Consider the following 21,298-nt stretch of genomic DNA (forward strand, 5'->3'; position numbering starts at 1 on the left):
TCACACCACTGAATTTACCTTCTGAGTGCGATCCGATAGGAAAAAAAATAAAAAATAAAAAAAATACCTGACAGAGCTTGATCTGATATTTGGATTGCACTCAGCCATGCAAGTCAAAGATTCAGTGGGAATAGTCGGGCTGCATTCAGATGACATGTGAGTGCAGTCAGATTTGTGGCATCTCAGAATGGAGTTTTTTTCCCCCGATTTTCTTGGAAGAGAAGCATGTGATCACACTATCATACTCTATGCAAATTACACTCTGATCAATCAGCCTGATTCTCAGATAGGACAATCTATGGCCATCTGTACCTGTCCTTTAAAATAAGCGCAAGTTTGGCTACTCTCATGAAAAACAAACAAGTTGCTTTTCATGGCCAATTTTGAGGTTTAGAAGACGCATGTATAGGCATTTATACTGACTGCTATAAGAAAACATTGGACAAGACTTTCAGGTCATGTAAATGCAAAAACCTTATACCTGCTCATTGGCACATTAATACAGCAACATTTTGTAATAAATATTTAATAAGTCAGAATTGCTAACAAAAATTAAACAAAAAAAAAAGAAAACAATCTTGGAGAAGTGTCATTTACGCAGCAGGATAGGTTCCTGTATTTTCTATGGTGGTCATGTCAGCAGGAGATGGAGGAGGAGGTGGTGGCAGGAATGCGATTGGAGATGGAAGACTAGAAGATAAAGTAACTTCCAAGGTGCTGACGTACAATGGCCTGATGCAATGCAGCCAGCAGGGACGATTCTCAAAGTCTCCATTTTTGCCACTGTACCTCATGACCCTTAAAAAAAGAAAAAAAAAAAAAAAACACGTTAAAATTTTTTGCAATTTTATTGAGTAGAAACTTTGTCTATAATACAAGTTTACAATGGAAACTGATTAAGCAGGACAAATATCTGAACAAAATTCTTGTAGAAAGTTGGTAAGAATGCTACATCTTCTGGTTCTCTCCATATTTAATAGAAAACCATCAATTGTTTGGCTGTTAGGAAGAATACTTCCACTTGCTTGGTCGTTTTACCACCAGGGAAGATACGGTGATGCACAGTAGTGTAGGTACCGAGGTGCCGACGACCCGGAGCTACGCTACTGTAACCATCGGTGTGCACTGCTCGCCCATACAGCTTCTCCCTGATCTGTGGCAGTGTATCGACCTCTCTGCACTGCTACCCCGCCACAATGGGGCCCCCGATGCTAGTAGTGCTCCGCCGCCCTCCATCGCAAGGTCAACTGTAAGATGCCGATACAATTGACTGCATTGATGAGAGTGGGAGCGACAAACTCCCTCTCCCATCATTCCCCCTCAGCGTCTGACATCACAGACAATGACAACAGGCGTGACAACGTCATTACCTGGCGCCTGCTGTCTGGAGATGTACATGAGCTCGGAGCAGGGAGGAGAGGGGAGTTGTATTTATTTTTTATGGGATACATTATACTATAGAGTCTACCTATTGGGAGTGCAATATACTATATTGAGGACCATTTGGTGCATTAAACTATATAGAAGTTATCTAGGGGGAGCCATCATACAATATGGAGATTGCAGTGAGGGAGCCATAAAAGAGTTTGGGGGCTACTAAGGGGTCAGTATACTGTGTGCGTGGTACTATACTGTGAGGGAGCATGATATTGTGTATAGGGGGGAGACGCGAGACATTATTCAATGTTAAGTGGGCACTTATTGTTATAGGGGAATTCAGGTTACTGTGACTGTCAAAGGGGCACACACAGGGCTTTATTACTTTCTAGGGGCAAAATATGGGCACTTTTCTAGGGCACTTGCATACAACATTACTATATTCGAGAGGGTTGTTTTACCATCTAGAGCAGGGGTGGGCAATTAATTATCCCGAGGGGCCACATGAGAGACCGTGACCACTGTGGAGAGCTGAACCAATTGGCCGAAATTAATTCTGCTCAATATTAATATTGATTATAATTATTATATTGATAATTATATTAATTGTATAACTTAATATTGAGCAGAATTAATTCTGACATCCCCTATATACTGCATGAGCCTCATAGCCGCCCCATGTGTGCGGCGCCATGTCACACCCCCATAGCTTCCCCAGGCCCCTCCTCCAAAGGAGTCAGCGGCGGGCACAGCACAGAGCCGTACATCGAGACAGCGAGCAGGCAGGCACCACCATGCGGCCCGTGGACCTCTGATTTCCAGCCCCACGGCTGTGTCTGCAGGCCAAACTGAGACAGCCAGAGGGCCGGATGTGACCTGTGGGCAGCACTATGCCCAGGCCTGATCTAGAGGGCACAGAGAACCACACAATAGGTGCAGTAATAGGGAGACATACAGCAGCAGCTGCTCAGCATTGGGGTATCCACGGGATGAGGAGTTTGTGTAGGTTGGGATAAATGGGGACAGACATGAAGTGTGAGAAGTAAAATGTGTCTTTGTTGTAATCTCTGCAGATGAGTCCTGGCCGGAAGAAGTTGTCATGTTGGTCTGGGCCAGATGGACAAGTGAATGATTCTATCAGAAAAAAAACATGAGCTGTAAGTCACCATCTATAACTGTACTGTGATCTTACAAGTCCCTTAGGACTGGCATTTATCACTAACCATATGGCGGGAAAAAAAAACAAAAAAAAGGGTCTGTGTCTTTGTAGAGAGATTCAGTAACAGTGCCATCATCTGCTGAGGTTCTCCTACATCCACTATTATGGTGCATCACCCAGTTGTAATAAAGGTTACCTGGTTAGGGGCCCACTCAGAAGTTTTGCCCCTACTGCCTAAACCAAAACCCTAGCTATGCCTCTGGTGATGCAGAAAGAAGCTTTCCACCTAAAGATTAGGAAACTAAGACATCACGTTATTCAGTGTTAATGTGATTGCACAACTGGAGTACAGCCATCCCCAAATTTGATAGGTAGCAGCAGAATTTACTATTTTTAATCCGAGAATCTTGCAAATAAGAACTCTCATTAGATGTGATAAGGGATTTTAAGTTGCACTACACTAAAGTATACTCTGCCATTTCAGTGTCCCTTCATGAATTTATAGCTCCATTATTGCCAAAAACTTTCCTTTTCCTATGAGTAGAGTACGGTTGTCCACCTATTTCCTTTGGTTGCCCACCAATAAGTCTACAGAAGTGCTAAAAACTACAGTATACTCCAAGTGCAGCCCCAGTAGGGATCTGTAATAAAACACTATCCGTGTTTAGTGATGATGAGCGTGCTGGGATAAGGTGTCATCCATGCTCGGGTGCTAATAAAGTGTCTTCGGCGTGCTCAAATACCATGTTCGATCTTCCGTGGCTGCATGTCTCACGGCTGTTTAACAGCCACAACACATGCAGGGATTACCTAACAAAGGGACTCAAAACATTTTTCGAGCACGCTGAAGACACTTGGTTAGCACCCGTTAACGCCTTATCCCAGCACGCTTGTTCATCGCTGGTAGCCACAGGTTGCTTTATAGCCCTGGCTTAAGAGGTAGTGCATCTCATTACTGCCAAGCCAACGGCAGTCTGCATGGAGATGGTGGCTGCCAGCCCCAGGGGCTAAGGAGAACTCTAACTATATGATGTAGGCACTATTGGAAGTTGGACACCAAGGATGTAGTCTTGCTGCAAGGTTTAATTAAAGCTTACTTCCTGCCAAAACATTTATGATCAATATCGAAAAATGGTATAAGACATACTGATAGGGAGTTTAGACTGTGAGCCCCAACGGGGACAGCGATGATAATGTGTGTGCAGCGCCCCCACTGTCGCAGGGCCGAGGGGTACCCGGTACCGGGCCTCTGAATCTCTGTTCTGGGGTTGTCACGGTGGCTAGACCCGGTCCGTGACCCTGCTGAGGGGCGCACAATGAAAGGTGGTGGTATGGTGCTGATGTTATGGTGCGGTGTAGTGCCGGTCGCGGTCAATAACGAGGACACCAGGTTGCAGTCTCTTTACTGAAGGCTTCTGAGTCCTCAATCCGGAATACGGTTAACCGGGCTGCGCAAGTCCGGTCGGTCCGATGGCACCTCCAGAGTTCCCGTTGCAGGTGGAAATCTGTGCCTACCTTCCTGCGCTTGTGTGTTGTGGTCCTCCCCTGCTGTGCTTACGGGATAGTACCCACAACTGTTGTGTCTGTTTCTCGTGTTCCCTCACAACTTGATTCTGATGTTCTCCCTCTACGTCCCCCTGATCTTACGGTTAGGACGCACCCGTATGACGGGGAGGCTCGGAGCTCTTCCGGGACTCCAGCGTCGCCCCACTCCTGTTGTTACCCCCCTGTGTCTTCCTGGGTCTGGGTGAGACAGCCCGCCTGTAACTGACTGTCCTGCCGTAGGTTTGAAGTTTGGCTTGGAGCTCTATACTTCCTCGGCGTTCCGGCCACCGGTTATGCGCCTCAATAGGATGTTGCCTCGTCTTACAGCACGACTCCTACTGGTATTCTCCTTGTTGTGTTGATCTCGTTTCTCACTCAGCACAATAAACCTCGCTTCTTATCCTCTCTTAGGGCACCGCCGCTATGTCGTGCAGGCGCGGTCCCGTAACGTTCTCTCTGGTTGCTAGGCCTCTGTCAGGATCCCACCCCTGACAGGGACCCCTCCGAATCTTCCCCTACAACACCCTCTGCCACGAGGTGTTGCCTGGTTCCAACCCAGTCAGCTTTCTTTCTCACTTCCTGCCTAACCCCCAGTTTTACCAGACTGTGAGGAGTGGCCTAATGAATAGTACCCTTAGCTCCCCCTGGAGGCCAGACTGTGAAATGTATTGGTGTCTGATACCTGGTCAGATGAACTCCTTCAGTGCCATCAGACGTACCATAGCCCCCCTTAGCGGCGGAGCCACAGTACTGCAACGACCAGGACTCTGGGGCGCTGCATGTGCAACCTGTAAAGCGCTGCGGAATATGTTAGCGCTATATAAAAATACTCAAGCTACTTACCAGGTAGCGGTGTTTTTCAGGAGTCCATGACAGCACTAACGAGAGAGGGGATCCGCCCTTCAGGGACAGGAAACCTACAGAGATAAAAGGGCGGCACCTCTCTCCCGCATCAGTTGGATTACAGAGCATGAGAGGACCTCCATTGATTAGTAACACATAAATATCTTAACACATTTCACCTTGTGACTAAATTTTGTAGAAAATTAACCTACATTAGAATATACTTATCGTGATGAAACCCATACCAGCAGAAAGGGAGGGAATATAGGAGTGCTGTCATGGACTCCTGAAAAACACCGCTACCTGGTAAGTAGCTTGAGTATTTATTCAGTCGTCATGACAGCACTAACGAGAGAATTACAGAGAAAAGAGTATTAGGGTGGGATTACTGCTTCCAGCACCCTTCTACCAAATGTGAGATCATTGGAGCTACCAAGATCTAATCTATAGTGATTCAAGAAAGTAGACGGAGATGACCATGTGGCCGCCTTACATATGTCCTCAATTGACACCTCCGATCTCTCTGCCCAGGAAGATGCCATGGCACGAGTGGAATGAGCCTTTACGCCTTCCGGGACTTCTAGGCCACCTGCTGAATAAGCCAGAGAAATTGCCTCCCTAATCCATCTACTCAAGGTGTTTTTGGACACTCTAAACCCTTTTTTGACTCCCTGATAGGATATGAACAGGGAATTGTCTTTTTTCCAGGAATCTGTTAAAGAAATATATTTAAGAAGACATCTTTTGACATCTAATGTATGGAGTTTGAGTTCCTTTGGGTTTTTAGGATTAGGACAAAAGGTAGGGAGATTTATTTCCTGGAGTCTGTGGAACCTAGATGCTACTTTTGGGAGATAGAGGGGATCAGTTCTTAATACTACTCTATCATCTCTAATCTGCATATATGGAGTTAGTCTAGAGAGGGCCTGCAAATCACTAACTCTCCTAGCAGACGTAAGAGCAATCAAAAGAGCAGTTTTTAAGGACAGGATCTTTATAGATGCAGATTCTAAAGGCTCAAAGGGGGGTTCCGTTAACGCTGAGAGGACTAAGTTTAAGTCCCACGGGGCTAGTTTATTCTTAACGATGGGTCTTGATCTAGCGGCCGCTTTAATAAACCGAGCAATCCAATAATTTTTAGCTAACCCACAATTATACAGTGCCCCCAAGGCTGAAACTTGGACTCTGAGGGTGCTTGTAGCTAGCCCCATTTCGAGACCTTTCTGCAGGAACTCCAAGATCTTTGGAATACTAGCTTTCTGACTGATAACTGATCCTGAGACTGAAAGGAATTTTCTCCAGATTCTTACATAAATATTTGTAGTTGAGTTTTTTCTGCTTTTTAATAGGGTATTAATAAGTCCCTCAGAAAATCCCTTTTTTCTTAATAATGACCCTTCAAATCCCACGCCGTCAGATGTAAACTGGCCACTCGTGGATGGAAGATCGGACCCTGTGAGAGGAGGTCTGGGAGTTCTGGGAGAATCCATGGTTGAGAAATGGACATTTTCCTCAACCAAGGAAACCACGGCCTCTTGGGCCAGAATGGCGCTATCAGAATCACATGAGCTCTGTCCTCCCGAATCTTTCTGAGGACTATCGGGATCAAGTTCAACGGGGGAAAGGCATAGGCTGTTTCGAAGTGCCAAGGAATCAGGAGAGCGTCCACCGCCACCGGATTGTCTCTGGGATTTAGGGAACAAAATAGACGACATTTTTTGTTTTCTTTGTTGGCGAAGAGGTCTATTTGTGGGTATCCCCAACGATGGGTGATGTGATCGAAGATGGTCTGATTGAGCACCCACTCTCCTTGCCCGAGCTTTCTGCGACTTAGAAAGTCGGCTACAACGTTGTGCTTCCCCTTTATGTGCAGTGATGTTAGTGACCGTAGATGATTCTCGGCTATCTGTAAGATACGACCCGATACCTCCATTAAGGACCTGGATCGGGTTCCCCCTTGGTGGTTAACGTAAGCTACCGTTACCTGATTGTCTGAGAATATTCTGACGTGATGGTCCTGTAAGGATATAAGGAAATATCTCAGAGCTCGTTCTACGGCCAACAACTCTTTGAGGTTAGATGACAAACTCTGTTCGGAGGGTGACCAAACCCCCTGGACCCACATCTCGCCCATATGTGCCCCCCATCCCGTGGGGCTAGCGTCTGTGGTTAATACTCGTGATATGTGGTTTATCCAGGGTACCCCCTTACGAAGGTTTGGAGTGTGTAACCACCAACGTAAGGACTGAATAGTGACATTTGACAAGGAAAGAAAACTGTCCAAGTGACCTTCTAACCGACGAGTGTTGTACAGAACCTCCCACTGTAGGACCCTGGTGTGGTACTGGGCCCATCGTACTGCCGGGATGCACGACGTGAGTGAGCCTAACAGTGACATTGCTCTCCTCAATGTTATAACTGGATTAGCAATCACTCCAAGAATCTGTTGTTGGATCTTTTCCAACTTAACGTCAGGTAGACGGCATTCTTGTAATCTTGAGTCCAATATGAGACCCAAGAATTCTTGAATCTCTAGAGGCTGCAACCGTGACTTTTTAAAATTGATTATCCACCCCAACCTTTGTAAGGCTGCGATTACTTTGTGTAGTTGGGACGTGCAGTGTGATTCGGAGTTTCCTATTATTAATAGGTCATCGAGATATGGAACTATGAGAATATCCTGCTCATGAAGATGCGCCATAACCTCCACCATTATTTTAGTGAATACCCGAGGGGCCACCGCAACACCAAAGGGGAGTGCCCTGTATTGGAAGTGTCTTATTGATTCTCCTAAGAGGACTGCAACTCTTAGATAACACTGGTGGTCTACGTGTATGGGGACGTGATAATACGCGTCTTTCAGATCCAAGACGACCATAAAGCACCCGCCAAACAATAACTTTATTGCAGACTTGACCGACTCCATTTTAAATGACGGGATCCACAAAAACCTATTTAGGCCTTTAAGGTTTATAATTGTGCGAAAGGTGTTATCTGGCTTTTTAACCAGGAAGAGGGGAGAATAGAATCCTTTACCCCTCTGTACTTCAGGAACCTCCACCAAAACGCCTTTCAGTTGGAGTTCCTGGACCTCAGTCTCTAACGCCAGCTGTTCTGTGGGGGAAGAACGCAATGGTGTTACCAGAAACCTGTCGACAGGAGTAAATCGAAAGTCAAACTTTAAACCAGACTCCACAATGTTCAAGACCCACGGGCTATTGGATATAGAACGCCATGCCGGATAGAAGGCTAGAAGCCTGCCTCCTACCCGGTCCGCCAGTCATTGTGGCTTCCTGTTGTCTCTAAAGGAGCTAAACATGTAGCCTCTACCTTTCTTTTTGTTGGCATCATATCTGGGTCTATCCCTATTTGGTCTTGTTCGATCAAACCATCTCCTATTAGTGCCTCTTCTGTAAGAAGGTCTACCCAGGTAGGGAAACCGTTTCTTACTGTCTCCCGCTTTCTCTAATAATTCGTCCAGAACCGGACCGAATAAGTGTTCTCCCACGCACGGGATGTTGCACAATTTAGATCTGGCCTGCATGTCTCCTTGCCAACATTTCAGCCAGATTGCTCTACGGGCTGAATTAGAGAGCGCGGCCGACCTCGCCGCCAATTTAACAGAGTCCGCTGAAGCGTCAGCAAGGTAAGCCGCAGCCCCCTGAATCATAGAGAGGGAAGATAATATTTCATCTCTCGGGGTTTTGTCCTTCAGCTGACCCTCCAGGCTATCCAGCCACACCATCATGGAGCGTGCCGTGCAGGTGGCAGCGATTGATGGTCTGAGAGCCCCTGCTGAAGTTTCCCAGGCTCCTTTGAGAAACACATCTGCCCTCCTGTCCAGTGGGTCCTTTAAAGTCCCCAGATCTTCAAAAGGTAGAGAGGACTTTTTAGAAGCCTTGGCTACAGCCGCATCAAGCTTCGGGGCTTTATCCCACGTGGCCGAAGCAGATTCCTCGAACGGATACTTCCGTTTGAAGGATGGAGGAAGAGAACCTTTTCTTTCCGGTTTTTTCCATTCTCTGGAAATTAGGGCGCTGACTTTCTCCACCACCGGAAAGCATCGGCGGGATTTACGGTCCAGACCTCTGAACATGACATCCTGCATGGATTTCTCTGGCGGCGTCTGCTCAATACCGATTGTATTATTTACCGCTTTAACGAGGCGGTCTATGCGGTCAAAAGAAAAACAGGAATGTTCATATTCAGAACCCGAGGAGGACACTGATGAGAGAGAGGCTTCCGACTTCAGATCTCCTAAGTCACTTTCGTGTGAACTTGGGGAAGCAGAGTCTATTATTTTAGACCCCTTGTTATGAGATTGAGATCTAGTAGAGCTCCTAATCTCTTGTCTAACCATCTGTCTCAGACTAGAAGCGAAATCTGGTGTTTCTTCCGCTATTAGACGTTGGATACACGGACCACATAGTCTTTTAACGTATTCGTCAGGTAGAGGAATACCACATTCTGCACATTCCTTGTGCTTAGATTTAGAGGACCGCTTCCTTCCCTGATGTAAAAAAGGGAATAAGGAGGGACACCAATCACTAAGTGAACTTTCACGATGATCACTTACCCCTACAGTGTCCGAGTGGTACCGAAGATTGCGGGGGGACCCTCTCCACCGAAGCAATATCCATCCGGCTCGAGGACTTTCCGGCTTTAACAGATTGAACAGCTTTACCTCCAGGACGACTACTGCCACTAGAACGTCGCTGGGTGTTTGCTGCATGGGGCTTCTCCAGGGGTTGCTGCTGCTCAGAAGGCAACTGCTCCTGCTCCTGAGACTCCATTGTAACAATGGATACGAAGCATGAGGCAGCCATCGATGAATCTTTAAATAGCCGGCCCCCTAAAGGTACCACCCCCTGATGGGGGGACAGCAGGCCAATCCCGGTGAACTGCCTGGTGCCAGCCAGTGTGTGGGAGGCCCCTCCCTTCCCCAAGACCCCTCCAATGGTACTCACAGCTTTATTCCGGAAGTACCGCCGCAAGATTCTACCTAAAACGCCCCCACGCCGATTATGCAGGGAAGAACGCTGGGCGCCACCATGTTTTTTCTTCCATAGACGCACTGCGCATGCGCCGAGCGTCATTGCTTCTTGCCGGACTAAGCACCGCCCCCCTTATGCGCGTCACCTCCGGTGCGCCGTTTCCGGGACGCTGAGCGCAGCGCTCGTGCTGCATAGAATGCCGGTGTAAAGGGGAAGCTCTAGCCCCGACGCCGGTACCTAAGAACCCGCCGCTGCGATGCACCGCATAACACGCCCGTGCAGAGGGGACGCTCCAGCGCACAGTGCCGGCCGCAAAAGTACCGCCGCTGCGATGTGTGTCACCAGATGGGTATCGGAGGGCCTCCCACACAATACTTACCTGCACCTGGCGATGGGACACCACTCGAGCCAGCACTCCCCCTGAAGGCTGCTCCTGCCGTGCTGTTGCCTACCCCCACAGCCCTCTGTGGTGCGGCACTTCCAGCGTCGCGATCAACACCGGGGAAGGGGCCATCCCGCCTCCAGGATCGGTGAGTCGGACCTGGGTCCCAATTTCTTCGCCTTTCTTCAAAAGGCCTCTGCAGGGTCCCCTGTCAGGGACAGGAAACCAACTGATGCGGGAGAGAGGTGCCGCCCTTTTATCTCTGTAGGTTTCCTGTCCCTGAAGGGCGGATCCCCTCTCTCGTTAGTGCTGTCATGACGACTGAATAAATAAAGATTATTATTATTATTATAAGCTTTGAATAGGGAGAATAGAATTTCTGCATAAGCAGTTACCTCTGGCACATAGTCGAGCGTCGGCCCAGCATAGCCATGGCACAGTCTCTATAGGATAGGGCGTTTCTATTATTACCAGTTACATCCTGCACCCTATCCTGCAGCGCAGCCACACTTCTGGAAATGCCAAGGTCCTGAGCCATAGCATGGAAGGCAGTGTAATCTAGATCAGACAAAAAAAAAAGTGATAAAATAAGTGCACTAAACATAAGATTACATTCTAAGAAAAAAAAATCCATAATTCACTGACAGTATGGGATGTCAGCAAATTATACCTTATTTTGTTATGTAAGAAGGACGTACCTATTTCTCCATTGCTGGTAGGGTCATGTCTCAGGAATGCACCTGTAGGGACAAAAAATGGCTTCAGCAGGAGAACCACTAACACCTTGTAAGTTCCTACTATATGTGGCACACACTACAGAGGGGGCTCAAGCTTCATATTATCCATACCAAGACTCTGGACAAACCTAGTTCTCATGGGTGTGGCGCCAAAGAGGTACTGCATCTCAGCCAGAGGTGTGGTGCCCCAACTCTCTGGTAAGGAGGGAGCACTGTACAGAACCCTAATACTTGCACCCATCACTACACCTCTCCAGGCCAGGGAGGGATTAGGTAGAAGGTGTGTGAGGAGAGTGAGGAGTTGTCAGGGGAGACAGGAGGGAGGAGTCAGAGCTGATGAGGAGAAGAGAAGCTCCCAGGAAGAAAGAAAGGGGTCCTAGGGGCACAGGAAGTGCAGAAGCCACCCGTGGGGCCCACATCCATGCTGACCATCGCCAGGTGGAGGGACCAGGTCGCAGAAAAGGGAACCAGCCCCCTGATCTAGTGGAGGAGCTACAAGGTCTCAACTAGGAACCCAGAGGCTGTTGTGACTAAGTGACAGCCAATCTCACACCCACTTTGCTGAAAAGTTAGACAGAGGTGAAGGGGACATCGCCAGGCAGGACCCGCGACTACCGTCTCAGGACACCGGGTGTCAAGCGCAGGGCAGGAGAGGAGGCAGCCAGGAGAGGCATAAAAGGGGGTTCTGGAAAAGTGCCCCCAAGTTACCAGAGAGTTTCCAGGATCACTACTTGGAGGACACAGCACCGTGGCTGGGGACTAACAACTGAACTGTGAGTAAAACGTGAAGACTGCATCTTGCTGTGTCCTCTCAATTCTTCCCTGCGATGCTTGCCCTGCACCACTACCACCATCAGAACTTTATCATGCACTTTAACTGCCCTGGGGCTAAGCTCTACCTGTGGGGAAGCTATACCAACTCTGTTGCAACACCATCAGCCCCAGTTGGCCCTTTAAGCAGCGTCGGCCATCCCTGGCCGAGTACCACAGGTGGTGTCATGAACATTTCCCCTTATCCCCTACAAACTTTATTTACATCATCTATTTCATTGCACACCCAGGGCCATGGACCGGGTCACCGCTGCCGTGACCACCCCGGTTCAGAGTACCCCACGGCCCTAACGGATGTTGCACAGGCAACACGAGTCCAGGCCTGCTGTTGAGAAATCAGTGTGCTACTGAGCCGATGATTGGTAGCAGCCATGTGGGCAAGGTAGCCATGTATTTTCAGGAGAACCAACGGGACTGATAATGCAGACTTCTATTCTTGCCCTGCACATGCTAGATCTGCTGCTGAACAGCAGGCATGTCATTCTAGTCATCCACAAGCATGAACGAGCCTCCAACATAGACAATTGTACCGTTACCCAAAGATTTGCCATAGTTTATTCCCTTTGACACCTCCTTTTCTGGTCATCCAACGTTTGTTAACATGTAAGGCCAACTTACCAAAATAGGCATCAACTTTCTTGTTCTTTCATAACGAATCTTTAGATCCAAAAATTAAAGCCACAACCGTAACAGACAAGAGACCCATAAGGGTAAGTTACAGAAATGAGGCATCTGCCATGTTAATTTTGTTTGTTCTCCATTAATGAAGCATCTGATATTACAGCTTGCATGCAGGAGGTACAGTAAGGTCCCATGCACATTTATGGGTGCTATATTGCAGCTCCATACAAAACAGTCACTATAACATTCTCATCTTGGAATATTGATATCTTCCACAATAGGAAAAACAAAAACAGAACAAAAACAGAACAAAAACAGGACAACCGGAAGAAGATCGCAGCAAAGTCTGAGGTAAATCATTTCACTGTTCAAAACAGGCAGGGAAAGGATTTACATCCCGTGCTGTCCTGTCTGTATACTCTTGCTTCCTCCCCAATTTACCATAATGTGACTGGCACTACAATCCACCATCACCATTACACACAAAGCAGATACTCACTTTTCAATTTCTCCAATTTAACAGTCAAGTTTGAAATATCTCGAAAAGGTTCATCTTCTCGGTACTCCTGGCATGGAAAAGAAAAGGCTCAGTTCCATGTCACACAGTAATTTATGCCATTGTACCCATAGGGTGGGCACCCATTAGTGCGTAGAGTGGCAGCTGAGGAGCCATTATGTGAACAGTGCCACCATTCCCACGTTAGTAGATACTGCTGGAGGAGGCGTCAGTCAGGGAACATTCACTTGGTGCCTTGCGCCAAATATTTTGCCACAATAGCTACAAAAACAGGGAACATGTGCCCCATACTCTGCACATACAGAACACCTTTCCGTGTGCACATAGTTGTGGGGGGATATGGGCACATTTATTATGAATGAGTTCGGCCATTATTACAGCAGTTTGTACTGTCACAACCGATGTAGCTAATAATGACGGCATAGTTGTATTCACAAATAGCGCAAAATCACTCAAATACATAAAGGTTATAGTATTATTTATAACCTGACAATACTTTACTTCCTATAGTGCCAATATCGGCTCAGGTAACAGCAGGACCACCCATGAATGATGAGGAGGCCAGTGACTGATTTATTTTGGCTATGTCACATGGATGTGCCTACCTATTCGGGGCATGTAAAATCAGCACATCAGACACCGTGTATAACACAACTGCACTCAGTTTCTGGACAAGTGAACATTAGCTGAAATTTCCAATACTCATACTCTGTCAATAGCTCACCCTAGGATTGAGCGACTTTTGCTTTTTTAGGATCGAGTTGGGTTTTGTGAAACCTGACCTTATCGAAAGTCGGATCGCGTGAAATCGGCCGATTCTATGTAACGAAATCGAGCAGGTAACCAGGTCCCCATTGAATGTTTTAATGAATAAAATGTAAATTTCGGACAATATTTATTGTGGGATTATCATTAATAACTAGGCTGGGGCTACACTGCGACCAACACATGGTGCAGCCAAAGACCATGCCAAGCCGTGTAGCTGCTCAGCTCCCATTCACTTCAGTAGGAGCCAAGCTGCAGGATAACAGAACAGCCACAGACTGCGTTGGATTGGGGAGCTAAGGGCCCACCAGTAACCAACAAAAGGGCCCAACATTTCAGCTACATGCAAATGTGACATTATCCTCAATCACAAATTTATAGAAGAATGAACGGGGTAGATTGTTACATGAATAAAATGCTGCCTCTGCCTGTACACAGTGATTTAAGTATATAAAGTATCAAGTAGAAGAGGGTGGTTGCCCACTCTTGCACAGGGGCCCACCGGAGGATTCCCCTGTGGGCCAGTCCAAGCCTGGCTACAGAACACTGTACAGAGCCGGGCTGCTTCAGTTCTGTACACCAAGTCCAGCCACAGAAGGAGTTATCAATAGCCGACTACTGGGGCATGTACCCTTGGTGTTGGGAGTAAGATTTGTCCGATGGCAGGAGCAGCAAATTATTAATAATGCTGATATACTATATTTGACAACAGTGAAGATCTAGTCTGCCACCCGCAGCGGTGCCAGAGAAGTGAATGCTACTGGGCTGCCAAATTAGAAATCTAGCCATGTTAGGCAGCAATGCAAGTTGTGTACGGCTTTACTTGCAACTTATTTTTCTTGACAGCCATATTGCAAGTTGCATAATGTTTTCTTTTTGTGCAGCCATAGACTATTTTACAGTGAATGCAGTTCCAACAATCTAGTTATCTAGATTTGGTTTGGTAGGAAAGCGTAGTCGTAAACGTGCAGCCCTAGTATTACAGATATTGGCATTAGGACTTGCCATGTGTCACATTTGCATCTCCATTTTCTGAAGCTTATTCAATTACCGGAGCGTAGTGTAATGGAGCCAGGCACAGCGATACTGACCTTGTTTGTATGGTTGATCTGAAACAGCAGTTTAGCTCGTCTTTGTAACTGTTCCCCTAAAGAAAATACAAAATAAAATAAAATACTAAAGCAGCAAAATTAGAACCTGCATTGGAGCCATTTTCTCATGCATGTGTTTAAGCACAGACATACAAGTTTCTTCATGAGCTCTATGGCCTAACGATATGAGGCTCAGATCAGACTTAAAATGCTAAAACCACAATGTTTTTGGTATACAACACTAGAAATTCATCTAAAACATGGCCAATCAAATTTCAACGATACATCTTCTCCCTTATGGTCAAAAAAATGCAGCAAAAATTATAAAAATAAAATATAAACCTCCCCACACATCTAGGCCTTATCTGTGAGAAACCCAGAGAACACGTGAACAGGACTGTTCACATGTTTGTGTTATTATTGAGGGCAGCCAGTGTTAGATTAACAGTAGAAATCATACCCACCCTCTCAAGTTAGTTGCTCCATGAATAACATATCAAAAATCAAAACAAAAACCCCCAGAGATGTCACCCATGTCAGGGTAATGACCATTTATTACTGTTTAGTGATAAGGTAAATCTTGGATTTTTTTTCTTGTTTAGAAGGAAAAAAAAAAAAAAAAAAAAAAAAAAAAAAAAAAAAAAGGGGGGGAGCACGACATCGCAGGAGTTCTTAGGATGAAATAAATTTTTGAGAACATGGAGTCAAAATCAGGGGAAATAAAGGAGACTGGAAAACAAAGGAAGTCTAAAAGATTTACAATTTATCTTGCTGGATCCACATCTGACTATGGCTTAAAAAAACAAAAGGAGTGCGAGCGAGTTTCCAACCTAAATCTGCAGAGAAGATACTGCATATCACAACGCTGAAAAAGCTTCTTTTACTTCACTGCCTGAAAGTAAAGAGCAGTCCATATGGCAAATTCCGCAAACTACATACGAACGGCAGAAGTCTGTCACAAGTAATGACACTAGACCCTTGGAATCTGTAGAAACACTTGGTGAAATGCTGCACATCTCTCACCCAAACTCATTGTGATCCCTCTATGCTGTGAGCTGAGCTCCCACCAGTATTTAAGTAAAGAGCTACACCTGGTAACGGAGGAATTAATTAAGGTCACAGGCACACATCGAGTATTTGGTCAGTATTTTACCTCAGTATTTGTAAGCCAAAATCAGGAGTGGAGGAAAAATACAGAAGCGGTGACGTGTTTCTATTATATTTTTCCTCCAATTGTTCCACTCCTGGTTTTGGCTTAGAAATCCTGAGGTAAAATACTGACCAAACACTGAACTTGTGCACGTGGTCTTAGGCAAACGTTTGCCATCACTTTTATCTGTTTTTAAAAAAGGCAAATATAATCGGCCCAATTCATTATTCTATTGGCACCTGTTTTTTTTATGTTTTTTTTTTAATATCTTTTGCGCCTTCTGTTTCCTCCTAATTCATCTTTCAATGTGTGCCTTTTTTTAGGACTATTTCATATATGTTCTCCCGTTTTATTTTTGGATAGAGTTTAGGGTTTCCAGATATTTTTTTTTGCCTGATTCATCATTTGTGAGTTTTTGAAAAGTCGAAAAATTTGTCACAAATGTGCTCCGGTCACCCCCTGCTGTGATTTTATGATACACCAGATATTTAGGCAGGTTTTTGCAATCTTTCACAAAATGTGCAAGTTTATGTCCTAAGGAGTCTTATAAAAAAAGGCTAAAGACAAAAATAAAGACCTTTTTTTTTTTTTCGTACTTTCCTCAAAATTCATGAATAGCGTGTGCTATTTTGAAGAATAGATGTCGTTTGATGTCTCCTGTAGCGACTTCAGGTGGAGAGGAGTCTCTTCTTTTAAGGAACCTGTTATGTGAAAAAATGCTATTAACCTGCAGATATAGGGTTAATCTGCAGGCTAATGGCATTTTTAACCTTCACGGCGCCCGCACTTTGAGCCCCGTTGGGAGGAAACTCTCTTTATTCCTCCCGGCAGTGTTCTGGTTTCTGTCATGGGAGTGGCGCCGGCCCGGGTTCAGTCACCGCTCTGTGTATAGAGCGCAGCGGCTGTAACAGTGCCCCTGTACTGAGTGACAGCAGCTCTGCATTAGGACCGGCTGTCAGTCAGTGTCAGCGATGCAATTACAGCATCCACTTTCTATACATAGAGCGGTGACTGAACCCGCGCCGGCGCCACTCCCATGACTGAAACCCAAAAACCGCGGGGAGGAATAAAGTTAAATGTCTCCAGGCAGTGGGGCTCTAAAGTACAGGCGATGGGAAGGTTGAAATTGCCATTAACCTGCAGATTAACCCGATATCTGCAGGTTAATATCGGTTTATCACATAACAGGTTCCCTTTAAAAAGGTCACTAGTCTGGAGTTAGGTCCACGTGCGGCCATCCAGCTCACACCCCTTACTAGTTTTTATTTGATTAATTTATTCTATTCTTGATCAGCTATTCACATATGTATTGTGCTACAATATATTAGCAGGGAATCTGTCAGCAGGTTTTTGCTAGGCAATCTGAAAGCAGTGTAATGTAGGGCCAGAGACCCTGATTCCAGTAATGTATCACGTAGTTTACTGGGTGCAGCAGTTGTGATACAGTCAAAAGTTTTAGATGTAGCATGTAGTAGAGCTCAGAAAGCTGCCTCCGCCAACACCACAGTTTTTGGGTACATTGAATAGTGACAGTGAGCTGCTTATCAGAGGAGGGGGCGTGGTCAGACCAGGATGCTGTTGTCCCAGCGGTGATAATCTCCTGGTGATAAAACATTCATTGTATGGAAACAACAGCACACATTCTAATACGTGACACATTGCCGAAATCTGTCTCAGCTGCTATTCCATGCTGCACTAAGATTACGTAGCAAAACCTGCTGACAGATTCCTTTGAAATTTTTGAAATAAAAGCAGTGCTTTCTCAACAGATTATCACTGGAGAACTAGGGTATGTGTCCACGTTCAGGATTGCATCAGGATTTGGTCAGGATTTTTCATCAGTATTTGTAAGCCAAAACCAGGAGTGGAACAATTAGAGGAAAAGTCTAACAGAAACATATGCTCCACTTCTGCATTTATCACCCACTCCTGGTTTTGGCTTACAAATACTGATGAAAAATCCTGACCAAATCCTGATTCAATCCTGAACGTGGACACATACCCCTAGGCATCTTGCTCCTCTACCACAGATTAGCAGCTTTCTGTCAATGCACAGCGTACACAGACAGCAGCCAATCACGGGTGTGGGTGGGGTTATACAGAGCTCAGCATTCAGAGCTCTGCAGCAGAGAGAACAGTGATATTACACCTGCTGCACCCCGTAAACCAGGCGATAGATCACTGGAATCAGCTCTGCCCCTACATCACTCTGTTCTCAGATTTCATAGCACAAATCTGCTGACAGATTCCCTTTATAATATATACTTATTTCTATCAAGTCTATCCATATTTGCAGATCTTGTAATAATTATGCTCATTTCCTGTTCACACAAAGAACCTCCTGTATAGCGCGATGTCAGCAGAGATCATTTGATGGATAGATACATTGTATTTTTCAAACACTTTTATTGGGAAGTTTTACGCTAAGTGCCATCCTAATGGAAACTATTAGTATATTACTTGCATTACTCAGCTCTAGTCTTAAAGGGGATGTCCAATACTAGGACGACCCCTTCTCGATCTAAACTTTTGGCCCCGATAAAACAAAAAAGCTTATACTCCCCTTCCGTGCCGGCGCCTTTCAGATCAAGAAGGGGTTGTCCTAATTGTGGAAAACCCCTTTAATTTTAATCTTGATTCAATGTGCAGCTCACAGGCTTTGTTCACACAAAGGGCCCAGATTCAGAAATTTGGGATTTTTTGAGGTTACTTTTTTTCGTCTTCTATTATTTGCACATTTGGTGCAAAATCAAGATTACTGTTTATTTTCAGTTTTGTTGACTTCTTAGCACTAAAACTCACTAATTCTTTAACCCCTTCATGCCATGGCTGATTTCTGATTTTCCATTTTTGCTTTTTCCTCCCCTTCTTCCAAGAAAAATAACTTTTGTTATTTTTCTGTGCACATAGCCATATGATAGCTTGTTTTTTGCGATATAAATTATACTTTTGAAAGAAATCATCCATTTTATCATGTGATGCATTGGAAAGTGGGGAAAGAATGCATGTGTGTTGAAATTTAAAAAATAAGTGGAATTCCACAATTGTTTTTTTATTTACGATGGTCACTGTACAGTAAAGCTGAGCTGGCAATATGATTCTCCATGTCTGTACGAGTACGCAGATACCAAACATGTATAGTTTATTTTTTTTATTTAAGTGGTGAAAAAAGTCAGAAATTTACATTTAAATTTACTTGAAACCTGTAGTGACCACAATATTGCCTTGCGCTGGCGTGTACTCCGGAGGACAGAGAATGAACTTCAATCCAATATTGCGGCCAGGATGCAGCCAGCGGGTAAGGAAAGGGTGAATCAAACACCCGAAAACCCCGCCCATATGACCCAAAACTGGTCCCGCCAAATTCAGGTGACAGGTTCCCTTTAAGGGTATGTGTCCACGTTCAGGATTGCATCAGTATTTGGTCAGGATTTTACATCAGTATTTGTAAGCCAAAACCAGGAGTGGAGCAATTAGAGGAAAAGTATAATAGAAACATATGCACCACTTCTGCATTTATCACCCACTCCTGGTTTTGGGCCGGTGGCATCGTCGGAGCGGCAAAGCCGCTCGGTGCCAAGCCCCGCCCCCTTCTGGGCGATGTTCATTGTACACATCCGGGATCATCGCACCCCTCGCATAGGGCCCTGTGTTATTCCTTGCGGCGACGCAGCATCGCCGCAAGGAACACGGACATGCTGCGATCTGAAAAGACGCAGGGCTGCCGCATGCGTGTTTCCACGCATAGTGGACACGGGATTTCAAAAAATCCCCTCCACTATGCTGGAACATCTGGACGCTGCGTGTTTGACGCTGCGGCCCCACGCAGCGTCAAACACGCAGCGTTTCCTGACCGTGGACACGTACCCTAAGGGTTTGCTCACACTGGTGAGTAGCCAGCATATAACTCGGACGAGTGCTATGCGGTGTTGGCTTGAGAAAAAAAAATTGCTGCATGCTGTGATTGGCAACGTGTAGTGGACGGTGCGCACTCATACAATTCTATGGGTGCATGCAAAATATCGGACTGCACTTGGAAAACATCTGATAACAGTCTGTAATATGCTGACTCACACAATGGAGAAGATGGAGAAATTAAGTTCTCCATCTTCGCACTGGTGATCTGATTCTCACCTGAGCGAATAGGATCACGGTAAGGCGACACTCGGATCACGCTCGCAGCAGAGTTTGAGCCGAGAGTCATTCGCATATAGTATCCGATTCTCTCGCATGTGTGAGACAACCTTTAAAAACATTTTTTATCATATTTTTCTGTATGTTAGTCCCCTTAGGGGACTTGAAGATGCGATCATCTGATCACTTGTACATAGCAATGCATCAGTGAAAATCACGACCTCCTGTGAACACCAGCTACAGGCGGACTTTCACAGGCGGAACTTCATGACAAGCTAGGTGGTCTTCAGCAGAACCCCAGCTGTCGCAGCAACCTATTTACGCCCTGTGATCACATCATGGGGCGAAGATTGGAATATGGAATGACGCACCCCCATGCCGGAACGCATTAGATGCCGCTGTCCGACATAGACAGTGGCATTTAACAGGTTAACAGCCATGGGCGGCACTCCACCAGTGGCTGCTAGAGGCAGATGATAACTGAATAATTCAGACATCATCTCCCTGGAAAGATGCAGGCTCGACTGTATGACATATGTCGGGAAGGAGTTAAAAAGTTGCAAAAGTGCGCCATACTGAAAACTCCTCCAGAACCTATACTCCAGTCAAGGAATGGAGTTGCAAAAAAAAAGAAAAAAAAGGGGGGGTTACAATTCATAAATTTGCGTAAAACATCTGGATAAGCAAAGTTGTCAAGGAAAAATTTAAATAAATTTAAATAGGACAAAATAGACAACTTAAAAATGGCGCAAAGCGTGCAGGGAATGAGGAAAAAAATACTAAAGTCACTAAAGAGGAGCAAATTACTCTAGAAAAATTAAGAAACAGCAAACTGAATTTTTGAGGTGTCAAAAATGCCGAGATTTCTAGCGGACACCACTTCAAGTTTTTGGGGGCGTTTGAGCAGGAGTTTTTAATTTCTTGATGCACTTCTTTCTTCCGTGCTCTCCGTGTGGACACCGACTCATTAGGAGCCGATTCTATCCGCAGCAGTTTGTAAGAAGTAACACGCACCTTTTCTTTTTTTATCCTTCAGGTATTTTTCAAAATCGGAAGCAGAAAAAAAAAAAAACAGCTCCAAAGACTGAAGATGCGAACAGCAAAGTGGTGTTATAACAGAAATAAAGCAGACCAGATCCAAAAAATACTCCT

At 45.5% G+C, this 21,298-nt stretch overlaps 1 protein-coding gene across 1 annotated transcript; it reads right to left on the reverse strand.

The window, feature by feature from the left end:
- Positions 1–510: 510 nt before the first annotated feature.
- Positions 511–15,936, reverse strand: LOC143788226 (allograft inflammatory factor 1-like). The gene is made up of 6 exons (XM_077277736.1): positions 15,886–15,936; positions 14,863–14,918; positions 12,989–13,055; positions 10,999–11,040; positions 10,696–10,858; positions 511–798 (listed from the first exon to the last, which is right to left on the reverse strand). Exons 1-6 carry the CDS (start codon positions 15,893–15,895, stop codon positions 594–596), a joined length of 543 nt encoding a protein of 180 aa, XP_077133851.1. The 5' UTR covers positions 15,896–15,936; the 3' UTR covers positions 511–593.
- Positions 15,937–21,298: the final 5,362 nt, after the last annotated feature.

This window comes from Ranitomeya variabilis, chromosome 8, assembly GCF_051348905.1.
Source record: "Ranitomeya variabilis isolate aRanVar5 chromosome 8, aRanVar5.hap1, whole genome shotgun sequence".
Lineage (NCBI taxonomy): Eukaryota > Metazoa > Chordata > Amphibia > Anura > Dendrobatidae > Ranitomeya > Ranitomeya variabilis.

Coding starts and splice junctions, on each gene's coding strand:
- LOC143788226 (XM_077277736.1), bottom strand. Junction 13,056..14,862: donor AGATCAACCATACAAACAAG/GTCAGTATCGCT, acceptor TTTCCATGCCAG/GAGTACCGAGAAGATGAACC. Junction 11,041..12,988: donor TAAATTGGAGAAATTGAAAA/GTGAGTATCTGC, acceptor TTGTCCCTACAG/GTGCATTCCTGAGACATGAC.